This window comes from Malaclemys terrapin, chromosome 21 (assembly GCF_027887155.1).
Source record: "Malaclemys terrapin pileata isolate rMalTer1 chromosome 21, rMalTer1.hap1, whole genome shotgun sequence".
In the NCBI taxonomy this organism is placed as follows: Eukaryota; Metazoa; Chordata; order Testudines; family Emydidae; genus Malaclemys; species Malaclemys terrapin.
In genome coordinates this window covers 14,029,034-14,055,050 of record NC_071525.1, presented here as the reverse complement: position 1 = coordinate 14,055,050, position 26,017 = coordinate 14,029,034, and the positions used below count along the sequence as shown (strand labels likewise).

General features: G+C 50.6%; 1 protein-coding gene across 1 annotated transcript in view; it reads right to left on the bottom strand.

Moving 5' to 3' along the window:
• The window catches only part of LOC128826933 (uncharacterized), a 377,153-nt gene that overhangs the window by 325,336 nt on the left and 25,800 nt on the right, over positions 1-26,017 (bottom strand). The window contains exons 7-20 of the mRNA XM_054010510.1: positions 24,967-25,544; positions 23,910-24,477; positions 22,641-23,236; positions 16,387-16,960; positions 15,936-16,129; positions 13,656-13,797; positions 12,585-12,919; positions 9,826-10,399; positions 7,365-7,942; positions 6,332-6,902; positions 5,109-5,704; positions 2,699-3,272; positions 2,249-2,442; positions 1,511-1,652 (exon numbers count right to left, since the gene is read on the bottom strand). Of these exons, the coding sequence (XP_053866485.1) occupies positions 1,511-1,652; positions 2,249-2,442; positions 2,699-3,272; positions 5,109-5,704; positions 6,332-6,902; positions 7,365-7,942; positions 9,826-10,399; positions 12,585-12,919; positions 13,656-13,797; positions 15,936-16,129; positions 16,387-16,960; positions 22,641-23,236; positions 23,910-24,477; positions 24,967-25,544 (6,216 nt within the window). The remainder of the gene's footprint in view (positions 1-1,510; positions 1,653-2,248; positions 2,443-2,698; positions 3,273-5,108; positions 5,705-6,331; positions 6,903-7,364; positions 7,943-9,825; positions 10,400-12,584; positions 12,920-13,655; positions 13,798-15,935; positions 16,130-16,386; positions 16,961-22,640; positions 23,237-23,909; positions 24,478-24,966; positions 25,545-26,017) is intronic.

Below are 26,017 nucleotides of genomic sequence, written 5' to 3'. Positions count from 1 at the left end.
GCTAACCAAGGAATTACAGCTCCCAGGGCCCCCTGTTGGTTCTCAGCTCCCATTCTGGATCCCTGCCTCCCCTGCAAATGGGCTGCCCCAAGCATGTGCTTGCTTTGCTGTTGCCTAGAGCCACCCCTGCTTCCTCAAGTCAGCTGTTCTCCTTCTGCCTGTGCGTAGGATTGCCAGATGCAGGGCCGGCTCCAGGCACCAGCCTGGCAAGCAGGTGCTTGGGGCGGCCGCTCCTTAGAGGGGCGGCATGTCCAGGTATTCGGTGGCAATTCGGCGGATGGTCCCTCGCCCACTGGAGCAAAGGACCTCCCACCGAATTGCCGCTGCAGATCGCGATCGTGGCTTTTTTTTTTTTTTTTTGGCTGCTTGGGGCGGCCAAAACCCCGGAGCCGGCCCTGGCCAGATGTCCGGTTTTCGACTGGAAAGTCATCACTGCTGACCGGACACTAAAAGTCCAGTTACCTGCAGTAACCAGCCTCCGCCATCCAGGGGAGGGGGAGGGCAGAAGCTGCTGCTGGAGCCTGGAGAAGCACTCAGCAACAGCTCTGGCGGAGAAAGGTACCGGCATACCAGCGGCTCCCCATTCTGCCTGAGCATGGCTCTCCCTCCCACACCTTGCCCCAGTCACCCCATCACCCTCAGAGCCCTGTTCTCTCCCCCATGTCCTGCCCCAGTCATCCCTCCACCCCTAGAGCCCTGCTCAGCTGTCAGGGGGAGGGTGGTGGATAGAGCAGTGAGCAACAGTGGGTGGGGAAAGAGGAGCGGGGGACAGGGCCTTGAGGGAAAGAGGTGGAGCAGGGGAGGTTCCGGCACTCAGTGTCCAGTTTTCACAAATGAGGGAGTTGGCCACCCTACCTGTGCGGTCAGCGCGGAGGTGGCTGCATGCCCAGCTCCTGCTAGCACTGCCACCTGGCTGCCTTATGCATACTGTGGAGTGAAGGAGCTGCCCCAGAGCGCACACACTGCAGCCAGGGATGGCGGATGGCAGGAACAGGGAACATAGGCACTGCCATGCCAACCCTATGGGCGGGAGGTGGCCGTGGCGCTCATTCAGTTTCATGGGAAGAGACAGGGTAGGTCAGAAAATGACCTGACCTTCTCGGGCTTGGGCTCCTCAAATATTAGGCCCAAGCAGACCTCTAGCATGAAGCAGGCAAGGAAAGTGGCTGAGAGGTGATGGGCTCTGACACTGCCCAGCTGACTGATGGTCCTTGTGGGACTCTATGTAGCCAGGGTGTTCTGTTTATAGCAGCCCCCAGGCTGCGCCCAGGGAGAGAATCACAGAGTGTGCTCAGCTCCCTGACAGTTGCCCACCCGACTCTGCTGGAGAGACCCAACAAGTCTTCTCATCTTTCCAGTCGAAATATTGTACTATTAGGAGTCAGAGTTCCAGGCTAAATAAAGGGGGGGGGGAAGAGTGAGAAGGGTCAGGAGACATAACCACAGCTGCTTACTCACTGCCTGTACAATAACCCTTCAGGGCATGTTTCAAACAATGACTGTCCTGTACCTTTGCTGATGCAGGCCCTGACGCCATCTCTAATCTGGCAGATTTCTTCTCGGGAGCAGCCGTGGGCTTTACAAGTCACCCCTCGAGCAGGAACACAGGTGCAGCTTTGCTGGCACTCGTTCGTCAGGACTGTCTCATTGGGCTGATGGAATGTTTGGAAAAAGGAAATAACAGAATGTAACTGGAAACGATTATTTAAAATAATTTTTGACAGCGCTAAACCCAGAGCTCTGGATGTGTTTTTCTAACAGATGTGCTCTCGAAATCACATTGGGGCAGGTCTCTGGCTTAGGTTATACAGGAGGGCAGACTAGATGATCACAATGGACCGTTCTGGCCTTAGAATCTATGTATCTATAAAAATGTCCATTGTGTCATAATATTATTTCCTCTTGCCTTTAGAGAGAAAGGATGAGGATTGGGCTTAAAGCCAGGAACAATTCCTAGATTTTAACCTCCCATCTGCTACTCATTCATGAGGTGGCCTTGAGCAAGTCACTGCGCCTATCTCTGCGCCTATCTCTGCCTCAGTTTTCCCACAACAGGCACAGGGCATTAAATCTTCTGGCCTTTTTTGGCATTTTGAGCATTAGATACTAGAAGAGAGGGAAGCCATCCTGGATGGACCAATGCTCTGATTCAGTATAGCAAACCCTATATTCTTGACCAGTGTAGGGATTAAGATGTGGACAGACCAAAAATTAGATCAGACCCAGATGCTCCAACAGGGGGAGGTACCTTGTAATATCTCCTGTGCTCGAAGCACCCACAGCTCTGCAGAGTCACACAGCCCTGGCCGTCGAAGAAGAAGCCATCGTCACACTCGCAGCCTTCAGCACAGGTCTCCGGGCAGTCCATGATATCTCCAGTGCAGGTGGAGGTGCAGAGGTCGGCGCAGACCTCATAGTGGCTGTTCGCTGGGCAGCTCACAGCTTAAATAGAGAGAGAAATAAATGATGGCTGGAAAGATCTCACACCACGGCCTAGAGGGACAGACACGAAGGAGAGGAGAGCAGGACATGGAGGGGAGGAATAGGGAACCTTTAGAAAGGAACATGAGATTGTTGGTTCCCACCCAGAAGAGTTCCAGAAGAAACCCAGAGGCCTGGAACAAGATGCTCAGCAATTTTGACCCTCTCTCTCCCCTTCCAGTGCATCTCAGAGTTCCTACACTATCAGCACATTTACCACAGAAGGAGGTGTTCCTCCAGGGCCGGATGGGAGCCCCGGCCTCTTGGCAGGCTGTCACATAGCTGTGGATGCTCTGGCACAGAACCTGTGCATCCCCGTTGCCCAGGCACAGATCATACAGGCAGTTGCTCTGATACACACTGGGGCTAACCAGGCCGTGGCAGGCCATGAAGGGGCCGTCGGGGTCTGTAAGCAGCCCACAGTAGTTGCGCCCTTTGAAGACGTTCTTCTTCCTCTCCTCACAAACTGGACAGCTGTTTCCAGCACATCTGTCTGTACAGGATGCTCCTGGGATCTGGACTTCCCAAGCAGAGCCAAATGCTGCTGCATCAGGGGCTGTCCTGCCACTGGGGAGCAGGAACTCCTCGTCCTGCTGTCCATCGTAGTTCCCGCACAGGCCGCACGTCTGGCCCTCGTAGCTTCCTGGGATGGTGACCCTGGCCTGGTAAACCAGGTCGTAGCTCAGAGTGAGGCCGAAGATGGTTTGCACCAGAATGTTTGTGCCATGTTGATACGCTCTAAGTTGCCCATCAGCCACAATCACTGGGAGGTTGTGGGACACTCCGTTCACCTGGAGGAGAGAGAACATTCCCTGTGAGCATGGGGGGCACGTACACAGGCAAGATTCTGCTCTCACTGACACATGGCATAAATCAGAATAACTCCAGATTTCACTTTGGGATGACTTGTGCTCACCTTCCAAGGTCTTCACATTGTCACCCTAGTCTACATCTCTTCTCTCCTCTCCCCTTCACCGCACCTCCCTCCCGGTTCTCTCTCTTTACCATCCCTATTTTCTCCAACCATGTTTGGCTTGCCCCTCCTTTTCATGCAAGCTCCTGCACATAGAACACTCTCCTACTTCTTGTCTATCTCCCCTTCTCTCCTAAAGACGCACTTCCCTGGTGATACCTCATTCCTTCACCCCTTGCCTTCTCCTATCTCCATCAATTTATCACATGTTGTATTTCTCCCAAGTTAGACTGCAGGCTTCTCAGGGGAATGCATCAGGGGAGAAATTCTTCAACACAGAGCCAATGGAATTATAATGGAGAGGAAGTTTATTCCATGTTTGCAAAAATTTGAATTGTGTGTAGAGAGTTCCCCAAATCATTAATTCCCAGAAACACGGTGTATAAACCAAGAAGGGAGGCAAAGAAGATTGAGCTGAGCTAGGGGATGCTCAGCTTGCCCAAATGAAGCTCTGACATAGCAGCATCCATGAGTAATACTTGCTACCATCTCCAGTTGGCAGGAGACTCTGTCCCATCCTGATGGATGATGATCTGGCATCAATTATTTCATGCCTTCATCACCTCTCCTCTGGACTACAGTAATGAACCATGAACCCTTCAGCACTCCAGAATCGCTATCAGGTACAGAAGCATCTCCTCACCAGCACTGGCTACTGAGATCACATCAAAACTGTCCTCTGCTCCCTCTGCTGCCTTCTGAATTCAGTTCAAGTTCTCACACCTTACCTTCAAGACTCTCAATGGCCTGGGCCCTAGGTATCTAAAAGATCAATTAAACCTCCAGGATGAAGATCGTAGCTGACCACTTCCTTCTTCTGGAATAATAAGGGTAAAGTTAGCCTGTGCAGGAGATGGAGCTTTACTGGTGACCAGTTCGAGATTGGGGAATGAACTCCCTCAGGAACAAAGGACCCTGACAAACCTCACCACTTCCGCCCCAAGTGCAAGGTGTGTTTCTCAGACCTGTTGTCTCTAACACACACGGCAACGTGCGTGCATATTTATAACTTTTAAAAGTAAATCCAATACAAAATTCTCCCCTGCACGCACATCTCCTCCTGGTGATAGATTGAGAGAGTTGGTCAAGTTACTTAGTATGTTGTTGGAAGATGCTCAAATACTACATGGATGTGCATGTTATAAGAATTTGTAAGAGTGTGGCTTGTCCTTTAAGGCCAGTAGGCCAGCCAACCCCAATTACTAAGGAGGCACACCTGAGCAGGAATCCCTTGATTCCCCTATAAGAGCAGCAGGACGAAGATGGGAGGCTGGCCCTGCAGAGAGAGTTCTCAGGGAGAACAGAAGAGAATCAAGAGGCTGATGGGAGCGAATAGACTCCAGCAGGGAAACTTGAAATTTGGGGAGCATGACTACAGACAGGAAAGAACTCGGAGTGACCTGGTATGGAGAAAAATGGATGGACTTGAAAACTTTATTTTGCATGTTTGCTAACTTAATAATCCAGACCCTAAGGAGGGCAGCTGTTATTCAATTTGTCTTGTGAGCTATTGAGGAGCCCAAGAGGGAAAGCGAGGCAGACCACCTGCAGCACAACCTTTACCACGACGGGGCATTAGGGAGTTGGCCAAACTGCAAACAAACCTGTGTAGACTAGAATAAAATCTCTGTCCATGAGAATGTGGAGGACTTACCATGATGAGCCCCTGTTTGTTTTGCAGCAGGGTGAGTGTGATCCCATACACCTGAATGGACACCAGCTTGGCCACGGACATGTTCCTGGTGCCCCAATCTTCTTTCTCTACGCTGATAGTGAATGGTGTAAGATCACTGGCATCGGTGCAGGTCTTGGCCAAGATGTAGGTGCAGGTGCCTTGGAAGTCAAAGGAGACCCCATCGAAAGAGAGGTAGTGGGGATGGCCAGAGGCAGAACAGGTCGCAGATCCAAATGGGTGGCATTTCTGGACACCGTCCACTACCCCGCATTCCTCACCAGTGCCGCAGGAGAATGCCTTACACACAACCTCCCCACCAGCCTGACACATGCACTGCTCCTCGCATGAACCGCTCGGGTGGAAGGTCTCCCCGGCCTCGTAGTAAAGTCCCCTGTGGAGGCATCCGCACTGGGAAATGGGGACACAGCGGTCGCCACTGAAAACAAATCCCTCATCACACACGCAGCCTTCCTTACACTGGGTCATGCATTGCACCGGGGCATAGAGGTTGCTGCATGTCACAGCGCAGCTGCTGCTACAGAATTCGTAGTGACTGTTCAGGGGACAGGACGGAGCTGTAATTAGAACAAAGAGTTAGCTCACATAGTGCATTAGCAATGTGCTCAATGAACCATCACAGAACATTCAATTTCATTCAAGTTCCTACTTTTCTATTTCCTTAATTTGGTTAATTAATAAAAGGCACCATCTGTAATGGGGTCCCAGGTCTGATGAACTGGCTGCCTCACAGAGGCCAGGAGATGGGATACAGACAGTCTCTCTCCTATGATGGCTTCTAATTCAGTTTATTGTTTCACTACTAGCTTTTTGTTTTGAATCCAGGTCAGTAGCCCTTAAAATTAATTCCCAACTGATGGCTTGTGTGGGAGGAATTGGTGGATTCCCAGCTCAGTTCCTAATGAACAATCATCCCAATTAGTAGCCACCCTGAGTCCCAGGTCTGATTATGTCCCAGTCTCAGAAGGGAAGGCAAGGATTAGACTGGCCATGGAGAGCACACTACATCCCTAGCAGTGTTTCCCTTGCCCAGGGTACAGCTGCCAAGGCCACTACGAGTGCTGAACCCAGCCTGCTGAGAAAGACCTGTTAAAAATGTTCTGCAGTGTTTAGATCCACATCTACCAGCCAACAAGAATTAATGATCCCCAAGGGGCAGGCAGCGGTGAACACAGGGGACTCACAGCAGAATGTCGTAGTCCTCCAGGGACGCACCATAGCTCCAGCTTCCTGACATGCCTCGGAATAGCCCGCAACCGCCTGGCAGACATTATTTTCACGCGCACTGAGGACGCAGTAGCTGTACACACAGTCTATGAAGTATCCATGAGGGTCCACTTTGCTGTGACATCCTCTGAAAGGGCCACTCTTGTATAAGATGAGCCCACACTGCCCTCTGCTACCTCGTTGTTGTTTTTCAATAGCCTCTACACTTGCGCATGGTGGTATCGTTACTGCAGAGCATCCCGGGAGGTCGCCCACCTTCCAGCTCTGGCCAAAGCTGACGGGGCTTGGTGCCACCGTGCCATCCCTCATCAGCATGTCATCCTCCCTGTCACTGTTAAAATTGCCACACAGACCACACACGGCTCCCGCGTAGGTCACTGGCAGAGTGATCGTGGTGCGTCCTGACCACCCGGCATAGGTAACGGTGAGACCAAAGTCTGCCTGGATCACTGTGGCCCAGCCCTTTCTATACACAGTGATTTTCTTATCAACGAGGTTGAAGGGAAGGGTAATCAGGATACTGTTCACCTGTAAAAGCAAGACACATGGGATATGAAACATCGCTCGCTCTGGTGGAACCTCTGGCTCCAGCACAGAGCTCTGGCCCATCTACTGCTGCTGAAATCTTCATCCAGGCTGACCTGCTACCTCCTCTACAGCCTGCCTGAGTCCAGCTCCCCAGACTGGGCAGGATCCTCCAACCAGACTTTCCTTTTTACACTGGCTATTGCTGTTCCCTCCTCTGTGAGCCCCAGCTCTCCAAGTTCCCACATATGCTGGATGCTACTGACACCTTCTCACAAAGATGAAGTGTAACCACATCACCCGAACCCTTTAGCTTCTCCACTGGCTCCCCATTCACATCAGAATCCAGTTAATATTTGATCTGTTTTCTAAAATCCTTCCATATACTTTCTGCAACCAACTTCTGATTTCACAGGCGACTTTCCAGAAATGTTTTAGAGACTAGATGTGATTTCTGAAACTCACCATGATTTTCCCAGGGAATTGATTGCTGACCCTGATGTCAGTCTCATAGACCTTGATCTGCACAGGACGAGTATTGCTTTCCTGGAAATAGACATCAAAGTCCACCAGTCCCACCGTCTTCTTGCACAAGGTAGTTAGCTGGTAGCGGCAGGTGCCTTGGAAGTCGTATCTCTGTCCATCAAAGGTGGAATAGTGCAGATTCCTTGTCACAGAGCAGGTGGCGTAGCTGGAGGGGTAACAGCCCCGTATGCCATTCACTAGCCCGCATCTCTCTGAACGTTTGCACGTAGCAGCCATGCATTTGACTTGTCTAGTGGCTGCGTTGCACATGCACCGTGTCCCACATGCCTCATCAACCCAGAAACTCTCATTGGGGGCATAGGGGCGCCCCTCGAACAGGCACCCACAGCTGCTCTTGGGGATGCATTTTCCCTGGCTCAGCACAAAACCATCCTTGCACTGGCAGCTTTCCACGCAGGGGTCTTGGCAGCTGCTGGGGGCTGACTGGTCCACACACGTGGCTGGGCAGGCTGTTCCACAGAGCTGGTACTGGCTGTTCTCCAGGGGGCACTCCATGGCTGGGGAGTGAAGGACCCACAGATTTAGCAGCAAACCCTCTCCACATAAAAGCAATATTTAAAATAGAAAGAAAGGGACGTATCTTGTGGGGCTCTGAGAGCCCTCGAATCCCAGTGACCTCAACATTGGCTGAGGGTGCTCAGTATGTTGTAGAAGGTGCTTAGCCCCTTACAGGATCAGGCACATAGTAGGAAGAGTCACTTAAAAACTTGCATCATCTTATCTCAACCATCCATATCAGTGGAGAATCCAGAAGATAATGGCAAATGCAGTCACAAGGACATTGACACCTAGTAATAAACGACTCCAAAGTGGAGGGATTTCCTGGCCTTTCAGCAAGGACGTGGAGCAAAAATCCCCCAGGTCGAGAACAAAGGACTGGGAAACGTGATGTGGGGAAATAAGGGTTGGCCGCTGGTACGAGTCGGGGCTCTCATCTGGAGTCTGACCAAAGAGTTCAGACTGAGACCTGGTCTACACTACAAAGTTAGACTGATGTAGGGCAGCTATGTCAACCTAATTCTGTAGGAGTCTACACTAAAATGTAGCTCCCACCTCTGTAACTCATCCACTACACTGACTTAATAACTCCACCTCTGTGAAAGGCATAGCGCTTAGGTCGATGTAGTTAGGTTGATGTAGATGTAGGTGTAGATGTAGACAATGCACTGATTACATTGACAGTTGCTGCCTTTCAGAAGCCATCCCACAATGCCCCACACTGACAGTTAAACTGGTGCAAGAACTCCTGGTGAGGACGTGCACCGCTGACACAAGGAGCAGAGTGTGTAAAACGATTCAATTACTGCTGTGGCTGTACATCACATAACTTAGGGCAAATCTACACTACAAAACTACACCTTAGCAATATCATGGACAGACAAGTACTGTAGATACAATAGAATCCAAGAGTTCTGATTTCCCAATCACTGCTCAATCCCAAATCACTTGATCATGGTGCCTCCCAAATAGGGTTTCTGGGTGTCTGTTTTTCGACCAGAACACCCAGTCGAAAAGGGACCTTGGTGGCTCTGGTCAACACCACTGACCGACCCGTTAAAATTCCGGTTGGTGGCACAGCGGGGTGGGCAGGCTCTCTACCCGACTCCATGTCGCCGTTTCCCAGGAGCTACATGTCCCTCCAGCTCAGGGGCAGCCATGGGGGCTCCTTGTTCTGCCCCACCCCAAGTGCCAACTCCACAGCTCCCATTGGCTGGGAACGGCCAATGGGAGCTGTGGGGGAGGCGCCTGGGGCCGGGAGCAGCATGCAGAGCCCCATGGCTGCCTCCGAGCAGGAAGAACATATCGCTGCTTCCCAGGAGCTGCCTGAGGTAAGCACCACCCAGAGCCTGCACCCTGCATCCCCTCCCATACCCCAACCCCCTGCCCCAGCCCTGGGCCCCCTCCTGCAACCCAACTCCCTGCTCCAGCCCAGAGCCCCCTCCTGCACTCCAAACCCCACATCCCAGGCCCCACCCCAGAGCCTGTACACCCAGCCGGAGCCCTCACCCTCTCCCACACCCCAATCCCCTGCCCCAGCCCAGAGCCCCCTCCCGCACTCTAAAAACTTAAATTTATGGCTCCACCACAGAGCCCACACCCCCAGTCCAGAGCCCTTACCCTCTCCCACTCCTGCACTCCAACCCCTGCCCCAGGCTAGTGAAAATAAGCACATGAACAAGGGTTGGAGAGAGCGAGTGATGTTGGGAGGGGCCTCGGAGAAGGGACAGGGCAGGGGATGGGACAAGGGTATTCGGTTTTCTGTGATTAGAAATTGGCAACCCTACTCCCAACACCAGGGCTAGAACTCAAGAGTGCTGAGCCCTAGGCTCCCCGGTCTAACCAGCAGACCGTAGACCTTGGCATACAAATCTGTACTCACGGCATCTGGCCAGCTGCCTCCATTCCCCAATCCTGACCCCTTCCAGCTGGCAGGCATCCGCATAGGCCTTCAGGGCCTCACACAGGGCCTTCCTGTAGCCGTCGTTGTGGCACAGATCGTACACGCAGTTGTTCAAGTAGACTGTAGGATCCACCTTGCTGTGGCACTGGCTGAAGGGCCCATCTGAGACCTTGGCTATCAGGCCGCACGAGACCTCCTCCTTGTACTTTCTGGCTATGCTGGCGGCACAGGGCCTGCAACCTCCAATGCAATCGTGCCAGCAAAACTGATCCTCATCTTCCACTGCCCAGCTTTTCCCCAGGGCAGCGACACTGGGAGCCTGGTCCCCGTCCGGGGTCCGGAAGTCATCGGCGGGGTCCCCATTATAGTTGCCACACAGGCCGCATAGGCTGTCAGAGAAGTTATTAGGAACGGTGACCCTCAGCTGGTTGTTCCAGTCATAGTACACCCTGAGGTTGAAGTCGGTGCGGAGGACGAGGGAGGTGCCGCTCTGATAGAGCCGAAGGGTCCCGTTGTTCAGGGAGATGGGTAAGTGGGCCCTGGTGTTATTCACCTTCATGGTGAGAAAGAAAGGGCAAAGGTCACAATCAAGTCCACAAGTCTTTCATTTACAAAGTGACCTCTTCCCTGATACAATTTTTCCACTAGTATTTGCCTAGTCTTCAAAATCCAAACGTTTTCAGGAGATGGTTCCTTTTCAATGATGTTTTAATGGAAACCAAGCAGATTTCAAAGATGTACCTGGAGCCAGGACTCCGTTCCCCTTCCCAGAAAATTTAGTAATTTTTGGTTTTCATTCCATATTGGAATGAAGCTAATTTTCAAATAATTGAAATCCTCTCCAAAATGGAATTAACTTTCTCCAGCCAGCTCTATCTAGTATGATGCTATAATTTAATATTTGTTCAGATTTGGGTCCAGATTCATTGAAAATTATGAATTGGTTCCATTGCTATTTATTGGAATTTTTACAAACAATTCCAATATTGGACCCATGATTTCAGTATAGCCCATTGTAGATGAAAGGGCTGGCGATAAGAATTGCTGGGAGCTGCTGTAAATGACAGTGACTGCATTGGTTAGAGCTGTTAGGGAGCGGCTCCACTGGGAGAGGGGGCTGCATTGGTGAGAGCTGTCAGCAGCATCACTTGAGGAGCGAGAAGTCTCAAGGAGCTGACTACAATGTTCTGGGGATCCTGAGGTATCTCAGGTTGGAGATGGCTCTGTAATACAAAGGCCCTGAGCTGCCTAAATGTGCCTCAGAGTTCCCCATATCTTACAGCTCAGGCACTGTCTTCCTGGATCCAAGAGTGGGGATTCTCCTCAGGTGGGATCTCAGGGGAATCCCTGTTACATTAGAAACTGCTGGGGAATTTCCGGAAGGATGGACTCAGTGGAGCTGGGATTTGCCCTGCTCCTGCATGACATGCTGTGGGAAATGTAATGACCAAATGCTCCGATCTACACTTTATCTGGTGTGTAGATCCCGTGTGCTTGTGACAGAGCTGACAGCTCCCCACACTGAGCCACCCAACCTGCTCCCCTCAGCACAGCACCCTCTAGCGCCAGATTAGGATCAGTGAGACTGTGATGGGACAGAACCCCCAACTGACCCCCACACACTACTCCCTGCCACACAGCACCCGCTAGCGCCATGATGGGCATTGGGGTTGTCATAAACAGATAGTTAAGGGTTAATGCCTCTTTTACCTGTAAAGGGTTAAGAAGTTCACCTAGCCTAGCTGACACCTGACCAGAGGAACCAATGGGAGGACAAGATGGTTCAAAGGGAAGGAGGGAAGTTCCCTTTGTCTGTGGAGTTTTCACTTTGGACCGGAGGGAAAAGTTCCAGAATTCAGCCTCTTATCAAGTAGTGAGTATTAGTGAAGGAAATAAATAGGTTTATGTTTATTTCTTTGTAACCTGTCTTGTGCAATTAGAGGAATAAACAAATTGGGTATTTGGGTTTGTTTTTTTTTATGTAACTAAGGGTTTGCCCAGGGGAGCATCCTCTGTGTTTGGAATCTGTTGTCTGTGAGAGTAACTGGTATGCTAATCTCTCCCAGAGGGTTTTCTTTTACCTTTCTTTTCTTTAATTAAAAGGCTTTTTCTTAATACCTGATTGATTTCTCCTTGTTTTAAGATCCAAGGGGGTTGGATCTGGGTCCACCAGGGAATTGGTGAAGAGTCTCTCAAGGCTACCCAGGGAAGAGAATTAGTGCTTGGGAGTGGTGGCAGCCAGACCAGATCTAAGCTGTTAATTGAGCTTAGAGCTTCTCATGCAGATCCCCCACATCTGTACCCTAAAGTTCAGAGTGGGGAAGGAACCTTGACAGGGGTCAGCACTAACTGCAAGGGGAGAGTGCTCTGTACTTGGTACCCAGACCACTCCCTACCACAGAGCTCTCACCAGTGCTGGGTATTGGGCTTAAAACTAACTTGGGAGAAACTGCTACTGAGAAATCTACACATCTAAATAGTACAGCGCCCCCTATCAAAGTGCTGGTACGTGGGTGACAGCACAGACAGTGGCAGAGCACCTACTAAATCAATGATAATACCCACTGCAATACTTTGGGGTATTTTTTTCAAGGTAGCCTATCTATGTACTGAACACGCCAGACATTGTCTAGCTTGCAATTCTACGCAGAGGTTGGGGGTGCAGTTTCCTGCCCTCTATTTAGCAAAGCCTACAGGGTGGGCATAGGAGCAGGGTGACGTGTGTGCCAAGCACTCACCCACACAAAGCCGACCTCAGCCCTGGCTGCTGTAATGGTCACTCCATCGACCTGGACAGTCACCGACCAAATGTAGAAGACCTGTGTGTTCCCCCTGTTCTCGCTCTCGGCCGTGACACGGAAGAAGGGCAGGACGGAGTCATCCCTGCAGGTCTTGGCCACCGTGTAGTCGCAGGTGCCGTGGAAATCATACACCCGTCCATCGAAGGTGTGGTAATGCAAGTAACCCCCAGCCCAGCACGTGGCCTGAGAGACTGGCACACACTCTGGCCGCCCATTTATCATCTTACAAATAGTTCCTTCTCTGCAGCGAACCACACTGCAGGATGGAATAACTAGTGGGGAAAGACAATAGAAAGACAAGAGACACCAGACTAATCAGTTATATATGAAAGCAGAGAGGGGGCTGAGGGGGCTGTGAAAACCAGGATGAAATGTAGTGTCCTTGGAATCCTATTTCTTAATATAGCCTGTTTGTGAAATGGACCGAATGATTGTTTGCTCTATCCCCATACATCCCCTCTATCTATCTATCCCTATACACACTATCTACTCCCATTCATCCTTCACAAATCTCTCACAAGTCTCCTGCTGGGGAAATCCCTGCCTAGGTGAGACCTTTCCTGGCGTAAAGCCAGCAAAGTGGTCTCCTGTGTCTCCTTCCCCACAATGCCTGGCAGAGGTGCTGCAACCCAGAGGGGCATGTTGTGGGCAGCATTGAGCAGGCAAAGGAGAGTGGCTAGGATGTGATGGGCTCTGACAGTGCCCACCTGACTGATGGCCCCTGTGAGGCTACAGCCAATAGGCTCCATTTAGAGCAGCCCCCAGGTTTTAATCAGCTGTGCACCCTACTCCACTGTGCACGCCAGAAGCAGGAAGCAGCAGACACTCTGACCCAATAAGGATTTTCATCTTTCAAATTGAAATTCTGTAATATTATGGCTCAGGGTTTATGGCTAAATAAAGGGAAAGAGAAAGTGAAAAGGGTGAAGAGACATAATCACAACTATTTTACTCACTGCTTGTGCAATAACCTCTCAGAGCATGTTGCAATCAGTGACTGTCCTTTACCTTGGCTGATGCAGCCCATGACACCGTCTCTGATCTGGCAGGTTTCTCCTCTAGAGCAGCTGTGGACTTCGCAGGTCACCCTTCGGGTGGGAACACATGTGCAGCTTTGCTGGCACTCATTCATCAGGACCATCTCACTAGGCTAAGGGGACGTTTGAAAAAGGGGAAATATTGCAATGGAACTGGAACCAATCATTTATAATATTTCTGGCAGTGCTAAACCTAGAGCCGTGTTGTGAGGTGTGTGAATGTGCATATTGTGTCATAACATTATATCTCTGTCTAAAGGCTGTCTGATAGCTTTCTTTGATGGGGTAACAAGCCTTGTGGATAGAATCATAGAAGATTAGGGTTGGAAGGGACCTCAGGAGGTCATCTAGTCCAACCCCCTGCTCAAAGCAGGACCAACACCGACTAAATCATCCCAGCCAGGGCTTTGTCAAGCCGGGCCTTAAAAACCTCTAAGGAAGGAGATTCCACCACCTCCCTAGGTAACCCATTCCAGTGCTTCACCACCCTCCTGGTGAAATAGTGACATGTTTCAGAGTAGCAGCCGTGTTAGTCTGTATCCGCAAAAAGAACAGGAGTACTTGTGGCACCTTAGAGACTAACAAATTTATTTGAGCATAAGTTTTTGTGGGCTACAGCCCACTTCATTGGATGCATGCAGTGGAAAATACAGTAGGAAGATATATACACACTATAAGGAGAGTGATCAGTTAAGGTGAGCTATTATCAGCAGGAGAGAAAAAGAACTGTTTGTAGTGGTAATAAAAATGGCCCATGTCCAGTAATTGACAAGAAGAGTAGATGGGTTATTACACAAAGTAAAATTATTTCCCCATACTTATTCCCTCCCCCCTTCCACACATCTTCTTGTCAATTGCTGGAAATGGGCCATTTTCATTACCACTACAAACAGTTCTTTTTCTCTCCTGCTGATAATAGCTCACCTTAACTGATCACTCTCCTTATAGTGTGTATGGTAACACTCATTGTTTCATGTTCTCTGTGTATATTGTGACAAAGTTCCTCCTCTATCTTGGTGGGTCCTGCGCTTATTGGTGGATTTTCTTGCCTCAGATATTCACCATGTGGGTTGGGGAACAGCCCAGAGACCTTCCCCTATGGAAGAACCCACAGTCCAGGTCAATTGGGAGGTTTGGGGGGAACCCGGGCCCGCTCTCTACTCCGGGTTCCAGCCCAGGGCCCTGTGGACTGCAGCTGTCTAGAGTGCCTCCTGTAACAGCTGCATGACAGCTACAACTCCCTGGGCTACTTCCCCATGGCCTCCTCCAAACACCTTCCTTAGTCTCACCACAGGATCTTCCTCCTGGTGTCTGATAACGCTTGTGCTCCTCAGCCCTCCAGCACCACACCCACACCCTCTCAGCTCCTTGTACCTCTTGCTCCCAGCTCCTCACACTCACACCACAAACTGAAGTGAGCTCCTTTTAAAACCCAGGTGCCCTGATTAGCTTGCCTTAATTGATTCTAGCAGCTTCTTCTTAATTGGCTCCAGGTGTCCTAACTAGCCTGCCTGCCTTAATTGGTTCTAGCAGGTTCCTGATTACTCTAGTGCAGCCCCTGCTCTGGTCACTCAGGGAACAGAAAACTACTCATTCAGTGACCAGTATATTTGCCCTCTACCAGACTCCTGTACTCCACTGGTCTGGGTCTGTCACAATATATATGTCGTCCTACTGTATTTTCCACAGTATGCATCCGATGAAGTGGGCTGTAGCCCACAAAAGCTTATGCTCAAATAAATCTGTTAGTCTCTAAGGTGCCACAAGTAGTCCTGTTCTTTTTCTGGTGAAATAGTGTTTCCTAATATCCAACGTATCCCTCCACTGCAACTTGAGACCATTGCTTCTTGTTCTGTCAATAAGTCCTGCAATGAGTGCAAGGAACTGGACTAGATGACCTCTCGTGGTCCCTTCCACCCTATGATTCTATTATTCTAATGGGTTAAGTGCTGGTCTGAGGGTCAGGAACAATGCCTAGGTTCTATCCTGCCATCTCCTCCTGGCTCACTGTGTGGCCATGAGCAAGTCACTGTCCCTCTCTGTGCCTCAGTTTCTCCATAACAAGCAAAGTGCGTTTAATCTTCTTGCCTTTTTTGGAACTTTGGGCATTGACTACTAGCAGAGGTGGGATGCCAGGTTGGATGGGCCAGTGCTCTGATTCATTATAGCAAACCCTTTCCCTGACTAGTGTAGGATTTAAGATGTGTATAAAGCAAAAATTAAATCAGACCCAGTCCACTTGCAGCTGTACCTTGAAGTATCTCCCCTGTTCGAAGCATCCACAGCCCTCCTGAGTCACACAGCCCTGGCCATCGAAGAAGAAGCCCTCGTCACATTGGCAGCCTTCGGCACAGGTCTCCGGGCAATCTATGATGTTTCTAGCACAGGTGACAGTGCACAGGTCAGCACAGACCTCATAGTGGCTGTTGGCAGGGCAGGTCACAGCTTAAATGGAGAGAGGAATAATTATTGGTTGGACAGATGTCATACCACAGGCTAGAGGGAGAGAGACATAAAGGAGAGGAGAACAGCACAGGAAAGAAAGGACAAGGACACTGAGGTTGTTGATTCACACTGAAAGATTCTATGAAGAATCCCAGAAGTCTGGAATTTTGTTCCCATAAATGCTGTCTCCCTCTCCCCTTTTGTCCCGCACCCAGCGCACCTTGGCTACCTGAGCTCCATCAGTATCATGGACTTACGGCAGAAGGAGGCGCTCCTCCAGGGCGGGATGGTGACCTTGGCCTCTTGGCAGGCTGTCACGTAGCTGTGCATGCTCTGGCACAGAGCCTGTGCATCTCCATTGCTGAGGCACAGATCATACAGGCAGTTGTTGAAATACACACTGGGACTGACCGTGCCGTGGCAGGTAGTGAAGGGGCTGTCAGGGGCTGTGAGCAACCCGCAGTAGTGGTGCTGTTTGAAGACGTCCTTCTTCCTCTCCTCACAAACTGGACAGCTGTTCCCAGCGCATCTGTCTACACATGATGCTCCTGGGACCTGGACTTCCCAAGCAAAGCCAAATGCTGCCACATCAGAGGCTGTCCTGCCATTGGGGAGTAGGAGCTTGCTGTCCTGCCATCCACTGTAGTTCCCGCACAGGCCACACGTGTGGCCCTGGTATCGCTGTGGAACGGTGACTCTGGCCTGGTAAACCAGGTCGTAACTCACAATGAGGCCAAAGTCAGTTTGCACCAGGATGTTAGTACTATGCTGATATGCTTGGAGCCGCCTGTTGGCCATGATCACCGGGAGGTTGTGGAACACCCCATCCACCTGTCCGAGACAGAGCATTCCACAGTGAGAAGGCGGAGTGGACACTGGGCAGGGGCGGGGACAACACGTTTTCAGATTCTGCTCTCACTCACACCATGGACTAAACCCAAAATTACCCATGACTCCAGATTTCACTTTGGAATGACTTATCCTCATCTTCCAAGCTGGTGACATTGTTACCCTGGCCTACATCTCTCCTCTCATCAACCTATCCACCCACCTGCCTCCCTCCCAATCCTCTCTCTTTTCCATCCCTATCTCCTCCACCCATGTTTGGCCCACACCTCCTTATCATGACACCCCCTGCACTCAAAATAATTTCCCACTTCTTTTCCATCACCCCCTCTATCCTAAACCCCACTTTTCTCATGAATCCTTCTCCATTCACCATTTCCCTCCCTCTCCTGTCTGGACCAATTTCCAATATGTCAAGTTCTATTTGTTCCAAGGTAAACTACAGGCTTCTCAGGGGAATTGATCATGGGACAGATTCTTCAACAGAGAGGCCAATGGAGTTCCCAAGGGGAGGAATTTCATCCCATGTTTGCAAAATATAAGGTATGTAGAGAGGTTTCCCAAGTAATTCATATTAATAAATATGGGGTATGAATCAAGAAAAGAGTCAGAGAAGATGCATCTGAGTTGCAGGACGCTCAGCTTGCCCAACAGAAGCTCTCACATAGCAACACCCATGAGTAATGCTTTCTATCATCTCAAGTTTACTGCTGGGGGAATTCTGTGCCACTCGCAATGCAGAATTTGTGCAGAAATTAATGTGTGCGCAGAATTCCCTTCCTCTCCCTGAAATGGGCTGCAGAGCTGCTGGCCGCCACTAGGGGCCACTGGACCCAGCAGAGCCCAGCTCACAAATAGAAGACCAGGAGGAGTGGGAGGGAGCTGGAGGCTTCCCAGTTCTCAGCATGCTCTTAAGGAAGGAGGTGTGCAGGAAACTCCATACAAGTCCGGAATCCAGCATCAGGCTGTTTCATATCAACCAGGACATCTTTCTCCCGGTCTTTCATCCCAAACCACATGCCACTCGCCAGGATCAACGTTTGCATTCCCTGGACGTACGAAGGGCCCTGGCCTTCTATATTGACCGCACAAAGCACTTTAGAAAGACGACGCAACTCTTCGTTGCAGGGGCCGACCGAATGAAAGGCTCACCGGTCTCCTCACAACGCCTATCCTCCTGGATTACGTCTTGCATCCGGACTTGCTATGACCTGGCAGGTGTCTCAGCACCGCACCTCACCGCTCACTCCACGAGGGCCCAGGCTTCCTCGACGGCTTTCCTGGCACAAGTTCCGATCCAGGACATTTGTAGAGCAGCGGTTTGGTCATCAGTCCACACATTTACAGCTCACTATGCACTAGTGCAGCAGTCCAGAGACGATGCCTTTGTCACCTCTTGGCTGGATTGCAACAAGTGATATACCTGTGGAAAGAGCCTTCAGCTCTTACTCCAGCTGGTGCAGAATGCTGGAGTTTATCTCCTCAGAAGCACTGTCCACTATGAACACATCACACCTCTCATCCGCTCCCTACATTGGCCCCCCACAGAACATCAAATCCCATTCAAGGTCTCAGTCCTTATCTTCAATATACTCAACTCCCTTCCAACAAGGGGAGATACTACATAATTAATTGAATCAATTTCCAAGATGAAGACCCTTGTTCCAAAACTTCACAAGGCTTGACATAACCTTTGCCAACATCACCATAGCCTGCCTGTGATGGGGTGCTCTCACCACACCAGCCCCAAAAGGGCAAAGGAAGCTGAGTTGTGGGCCCTCAGCGCAGACCATTTAGGCCGCAGCCTCAGCGCTTCTACCCCCCCCCGCCTCGTCAGAGACAAAACTCGGCCCGGAGGCGAGGGCGAGGTGGTAGGAGAAGGTGGACCGGCCCTCAACCCGGTCAGAACCAGGGGCCACCAAGACCACCTTCAGGTCCTAGACAGAACTTTTGAAGGTGCGGTCGAGGACGGCGCCCCAGTCATCCCCCAGGATCCAGCCCCCTCCTTTCAGGATCGTCTCTCCCACTTCCACCGCGCTTGGTCCCTTATAACTTCGGACTGTTGGGTCCTCCGCACGGTGGAGAGGGGATACGCTATCCAGTTTTCTTCTATCCCCCCCTCCCACCCCCCTTCCCCGTCCCTCTTCAGGGACCCTTCTCACGAGCAACTTCTTATACAGGAGGTTTCTACGCTCCTGGCCATGGGGGCCATAGAGGAGGTTCCGATAGAGTTAAGGGGCAGGGGATTTTATTCCCGTTACTTCCTGATCCCCAAGTCCAAAGGAGGTCTGCGGCCCATCTTGGACTTGCGCGGACTCAACAAATTCGTAGTAAAGTTGAAGTTCCGCATGGTCTCTCTGGGGGCCATTATCCCTTCCCTCGATCCTGGAGACTGGTTCGCCGCCCTCGACATGAAAGACGCAGCCAGGATCAACGTTTGCATTCCCTGGACGTACGAAGGGCCCTGGCCTTCTATATTGACCGCACAAAGCACTTAGAAAGACGACGCAACTCTTCGTTGCAGTGGCCGACCGAATGAAAGGCTCACCGGTCTCCTCACAACGCCCATCCTCCTGGATTACGTCTTGCATCCGGACTTGCTATGACCTGGCAGGTGTCTCAGCACCGCACCTCACCGCTCACTCCACGAGGGCCCAGGCTTCCTCGACGGCTTTCCTGGCACAAGTTCCGATCCAGGACATTTGTAGAGCAGCAGTTTGGTCATCAGTCCACACATTTACAGCTCACTATGCACTAGTGCAGCAGTCCAGAGACGATGCTGCTTTCGGATCAGCGGTTTTGCACACAGCAATGTCTCACTGTAAGGAAGCTGAGTAAGGAACCAATTAGTGTGATAGGCCACACGTGAGGGTATTAGGCTGGAGGAGCAACCCCTGATTGGAGGATGAAGGTCAGCTGAGTGGGTGTGACCTGGGCTAATATAAAGCCAAGAAGCTGGCAACAGAAAGGGTGGCAGTGAGAAAGTCTGCAGCCACCGTCTGTGTATTAGAGAAGAAAGGAGGGAACCCAAGGAAGGAGTTAGACCCCAGGAGCCTGGCCCTGAGGGAAGACCATACCCAGAAGAGAGAAGGATGGAGAAGAAAGCTTGTGGGAGGCAGAGGAAGAAGCAGCCCAGGGAGACAGCAGCAAGGCTGGGGACTGATTAGACTATGGCTGCATGTTGTAGAGTCCCTGGGCCAGAACCAAGAGTAGTGGGCAGGCCCAGGTTCTCCTACCAGCCAGTCGCAGAGTGGCATTGCCTGGACAGCGGGTCCAAGGAGACCCTATACCCTGGAAGAAGAAACCACATACTGAACCAGACAGAGGATGAGTCACAAAGAGGAAGCTGCAGCTCCTGGAGCAAGTGAGGGGCCACAGAGTGAGAGAGAGAGGACAATGGGGGGAGAGACCGCAAGGGGAGGCATTAGACCTGTAAGAGAGCTAATCCCCAGAACTGTCAGAAGGAGGTGCTATCTGCAGTGAGTAGAGCACCCCGAGACACTGCCACAATGGCCACTTCCCCAGCAATCATGACATCCGTGACAAGGTTAATGCCCTCAATAGAAACTCTCAGCGGCCATAAAGGTTATCAAATTTATTCTTGGTGACAGAGTCATTTATGTTGATGGTTAGCACTTTCAGGATCCATTTGGCCTTTATCTTATACAACTAGTCATTTCCTCTGAGATGCCTTTAATTCAAGGAGATGGGGGTATTTGGTACAAGCCAGGGTGGTCAAGTCCCTACCATCATCTAAAATCATACTCAAGTGTTGCTGATCCTTGAAGTAGAGGGTATATTAATGATTGATAAAAGCTTCAGGATGAAGTCTGTGATCAACAGCTTTGCTCCTCTGGCACAACTGGACTTTCACTTTCTACAAATGGGAAATGACTGCCTAGGAAGGAGTACTGTGGAAAGGGATCTGGGGACTATGGTGGATCACAAGCTAAATATGAGTCAACAGTGTAACTCTGCTGCAAAAAAAGTGAACATCATTCTTGGGTGTGTTAGCAGGAGTGTTGTAAGCAAGACATGAGAAGTAATTCTTACGCTCTATTCCATGCTGATAAGGCCTCAAGTGGCATATTGTGTCCAGTTCTGGGGGGCCACATTTCAAGAAAGATGTGAATAACTGGAAAAAGCCCAGAGGAGAGCAACAACAATGAATATAGGTCTAGAAAACATGACCTAGGAGGAAAGATTGAAAAAATTGGGTTTGTTTTGTCTGGAGAAAAGAAGATTGAGAGGGGACATGATAACAGTTCTCAAGTACATAAAAAGCTATTACAAGGAGGAGGGTGAAAATTGTTCTCTTTAATCTCTGAGGACAGGACAAGAAGCAATGGGCTTAAATTGCAGCAAGGGAGGTTTAGGTTGGACATTAAGAAAAACTTCCTAACTCTCAGGGTGGTTAAGCACTGGAATAAATTGCCTAGGGAGGTAATGAAATCTCCAACACTGGAGGTTTTTAAGAACAGGTTAGACAAACACTTGTCAGGAATGGTCTAGTTATTACATAGTCCGGCCTGAGTGCAGGGGACTGGACCAGATGACCTATTGAGGTCTCTTCCAGCCCAACACTTCTGTGATTAAGAATAAGGCTTATCTATGCAGGAAACAGAGCTTTATTGGAGGCCAGCTGAAGCCTGTAGAATAAACACCCACAGGAATTAAGGACCATCTCAAAGCCCACAACCTCCTGTTCAAAGTGCAAGGCACAAAGTGCATTTCTATGACCTTGTGTGATGGGGTGCACTCACCCCGCACTGGATGGGGAAGGGTTAACTCCTCATTGTGGGCTAAAGAAACCATACCCCCACATCCCTACTGGGCATGCTCCAAGTGCAGCACTAGTATAAAAGGGAGCAGCTCAGTCTGGGCTGATTGCTGAAGAGGAAGGACAAACCTCTCAGGCTCCAGTCTGGGAGCAGCTGGAGCACCTGACCGTGGAAGCCAGAGGTGCCAAGACCCAGACAGATGCCTGGATACCAACAAAAGCCCAAGAGGGATCGGAGTCACTGGGAACTGCATGTGCCGAGAAGCCCAAAAACCCAGACGACGCCCTGACTACTGCTCCGAGAGACATTGAAGGAAGTGGCCCGGGGGGACTAGCTGTAGTCCTGTGGGAAGTCAGCATGTTTCAGTTGGAGCCCCACTGACTCAGTGGCGGAACACTGTGCCACTGTTAGGCCCCTGGGCCGGGACCTGGCAGAGCAGGGTGAGCCTGAGTCCTCCTACCCTGGTACTCCCCCCAGATGGTTGTCCATTGGCTCTGGCTGCTAGGCCTCACTGCCCCATGGGTAAGAGCAACCCCATTGGCTCTGGCCACAAGGCCTTACCGTCCTATGGCTAAGGACAACCCTACTGACTCTGGCCATAAGGCCTTATTGCCCCGCAAGTGAGGGCACCTCTCTGACTGGCCATTGGGTGGCACAGCCCTGAGATGCATGGCAGCCCTATTGACTCTGCCATTGAGAGAGAGGGCATCCGTATCAACCCTTACCATCAGGTCTTCTAGCCCTGAAGACAAGGGCAGCCAAATTCACTCTGACCACTAGGCCATACTGTCCAGGAGGCAAAGACAATTATGTCAACACTAGCCATTATCCCCATGAGGCCTTATACCCATGAGGTAGAGGGCAGGATCTGGAGAAGGCCTTACCATGATGAGCCCCTGTTTGTTCTGCAGCAGGGTGAGTGTGATCCCATACACCTGAATGGACACGAGCTTGGCCACGGACACGTTCCTGGTGCCCCAATCTTCTTTCTCTATGCTGATAGTGAATGGTATAAGGTCACTGGCATCGGTGCAGGTCTTGGCCAGGATGTAGGTGCAGGTGCCTTGGAAGTCAAAGGAGACCCCGTCGAAAGAGAGGTAGTGGGGATGGCCAGAGGCAGAACAGGTCGCAGATCCAAATGGGTGACATTTCTGGACACCGTCCACCAACCTGCATTGCTCACCAGCACCGCAGGAGAAAGCCTTACACACGACCTCCCCACCAGCCTGACACATGCACTGCTCCTCGCATGAACCGCTCGGGTGGAAGGTCTCCCCAGCCTGGTAGTAAAGTCCTCTGTGGAGGCATCCGCACTGGGAAATGGGGACGCAGAGGTCACCACTGAGAACAAAGCCTTCATCACACATGCAGCCTTCCTTACACTGGGTCGTGCATTGCACCGGGGCATAGAGGTTGCTGCATGTCAGATCGCAGCTGCTGCTGCATAATTCATAGTGACTGTTCAGGGGACAGGACAGATCTGTAATTAGAACAAAGAGTTAGCTCGCATAGCAATGTGCACAATGAACCATCACCAGAAGATGCAATTTTGTTCCAGCTCCTAATATTCTATTTCCTTGGTTTAGTTAAATAATTGAAGGCACCATCTGCAGTCCAGCCCCAGGTCTGAAGGACTGGCTGCCTCAGAGAGACCAGATGATGGGATACAGACAATCTCTCTACAAGGCTTAAGTTCCAATTTGGGTCTTGGATTCATGGTTTCACTGCCAGCTTTTTGTTTTGAATCCAGGTCAGTAGTGGTTAAAATTCATTCCCAACTGATGGCTTGTGTGAGATGAGTTGGTGGGTTCCCAGCCCAGTTCCTAATGGAAAAATGTCACAATTTGAAGCCACCCAGTCCAGGCTCTGATTATGTCCCAGTCTCAGCAGGAAAGCCCGGGACTAGACAGGCCACGAAGTACATTACATCGCTAGACAGTATTTCTGTGACCCAAGGTACACCACACTGATGGTGTATGTAGTGGGGACAGCTCCCAGGGCCACTACCTGTGTTGTACCCATCCTTTGGAGAGAGGACATATTTAAAAAATGTTCTGCAGAACAGGATAAGCTAGTGTTTAGATCAACGTTTACCAACCAACAAGAATTAACAATCCCCATGGGTCAATCAGAAGTAAACACAGAAGACTCACAGCAGAATTTCTTAGTCCTCCAGGGATACACTATAGCTCCAGCTTCCTGACATGCCTCGGCATAGCCAGCAACAGCATGGCAGACATTACTCTCCCGCCCACTGAGGAAGCAATAGCCGTACACGCAGTCTAGGAAGTATCCATTGGGGTCCACTTTGCTGTGACATTCTCTGAAAGGGCCATTCTTGTATAGGATGATCCCACACTGCTCCCTGCTACCTCGTTGTTCTTTTTCAATAGCTTCTAGTGTTGCGCAAGGTGGTATCATTACTGAAGAGCATCCTGGGAGGTCTCCCACCTTCCAGCTCTGGCCAAAGCTGATGGGGTTTGGTGCCAGCATGCCATCCCTCATAAGCATGTCATCCTTCCTGTCCATGTTAAAATTGCCACACAGACCACACACGGCTCCCACATAGGCAACTGGCAGAGTCACCGTGCTGCGTCCTGACCACCTGGCATAGGTAACTGTGAGACCAAAGTCTGTCTGGATCACTGTGGCCCAGCCCTTTCTATACACAGTGATTTTCTTATCGAGGTTGAAGGGAAGATTAATCAGGAAACTGTTCACCTATAAAAGCAAGACACATGGGATATGAAACATCACTCGCCTGTGGTGGAACCTCTCGCCCCAGCACAGAGCTCCGGCCCATGGTTATAATAATAATCTACCTCTTGAAATCTTTGTGTGATCTGGCCTGCTCTCTCCTCTATCGTGTGCCTGAATCCCTGCTCTCCATACTCGGAAGGATCCTCCAACCAGACTTTCATTTCTTCTGACATTGGCTATTGCAGTTCCCTCCTCTGTGTGCTACCTGAGCCCCAGCTCCCAAGGTTCCCACATAAGTTGGATGCTATTGACACTTTCTCACACAGACAAAGCGTAACCACATCACCCCAACCCTTAAGCTTCTCCACTGGCTGTCCATTCACATCAGAATCCAGTTAATATTTGACGTGTTTTTTAAGATTCTTCTATGCTTTTTCTGCAACCGACTTCTAATCACAAGGCAACTTTCCAGAAATGTTTTAGAAACTAGATGTGATTTCTGAAACTCACCATGATTTTGCCAGGGAATTGATTACTGATCCTGATGTCAGTCTCATAAACCTTGATCTGTACAGGAGCAGTGCTATTCTCCTGGAAATAGACTTCAAAGTCCACCAGTCCCTCTGCCTTCTTGCACAGGGCAGTTAGTTGGTAGTGGCAGGTGCCTTGGAAGTTGTATCTCTGTCCATCAAAGGTGGCATAGTGCAGATTCCTTGTCACAGAGCAGGTGGCGTAGCTGGAGGGGTAACAGCCCCTTATGCCATTCACTAGCCCACACCTCTCTGAACGTTTGCATTTAGCAGCCACGCATTTGACTTGTCTAGTAGCTGCGTTGCACATGCACCATGTCCCACATGCCTCGTCGATCCAGAAGCTCTCGTTGGGGGCAAAGGGGCGCCCCTCGAATAGGCACCCACAGCTGCCCTTGGGGACGCATTTGCCCTGGCTCAGCACAAAACCATCCTTGCACTGGCAGGTTTCCACGCAGGGGTCTTGGCAGCTGCTGGGGGCTGACTGGTCCACACATGTGGCTGGGCAGGCTGTTCCACAGAGCTGGTACTGGCTGTTCTCCAGGGGGCACTCCATGGCTGGGGAGTGAAGGACCCACAGATTTAGCAGCAAACCCTCTCCATGAAAAAGCAGTATTTAAAATATAGAGACAGGGACATATCTAATGGGGCACAGAGAGCTCTCCAATCCCACTCACCTCAAGATAGGGGGACCAGACGTCCCGATAAAATCAGGACTGTCCTGATATTGAGCAGTTTGTCCCGCATCCCAACCGAAGTACAGTCAGGATGCCATTTGTCCCGATATTTTGTTTTTATGGGCCTTCATCCCTTTATGGGCCTGATCCTTTAAGGTGCCAGGCACCTCCTGCAATGTGATGAGCATCATTGACTCTTCTTCAGCGGCACTTCAGCGGTGGGTCCATCAGTCACTGACGGTCTTCAGTGGCATTTTGGCGACGGGTATTTCTTTCTTTGGCGGCAAGATTTATTACCCGCTGCCAAAGTGCTGCCGAAGACCCAGACGTCCTAGGTGAGTGTAACAATTGAAA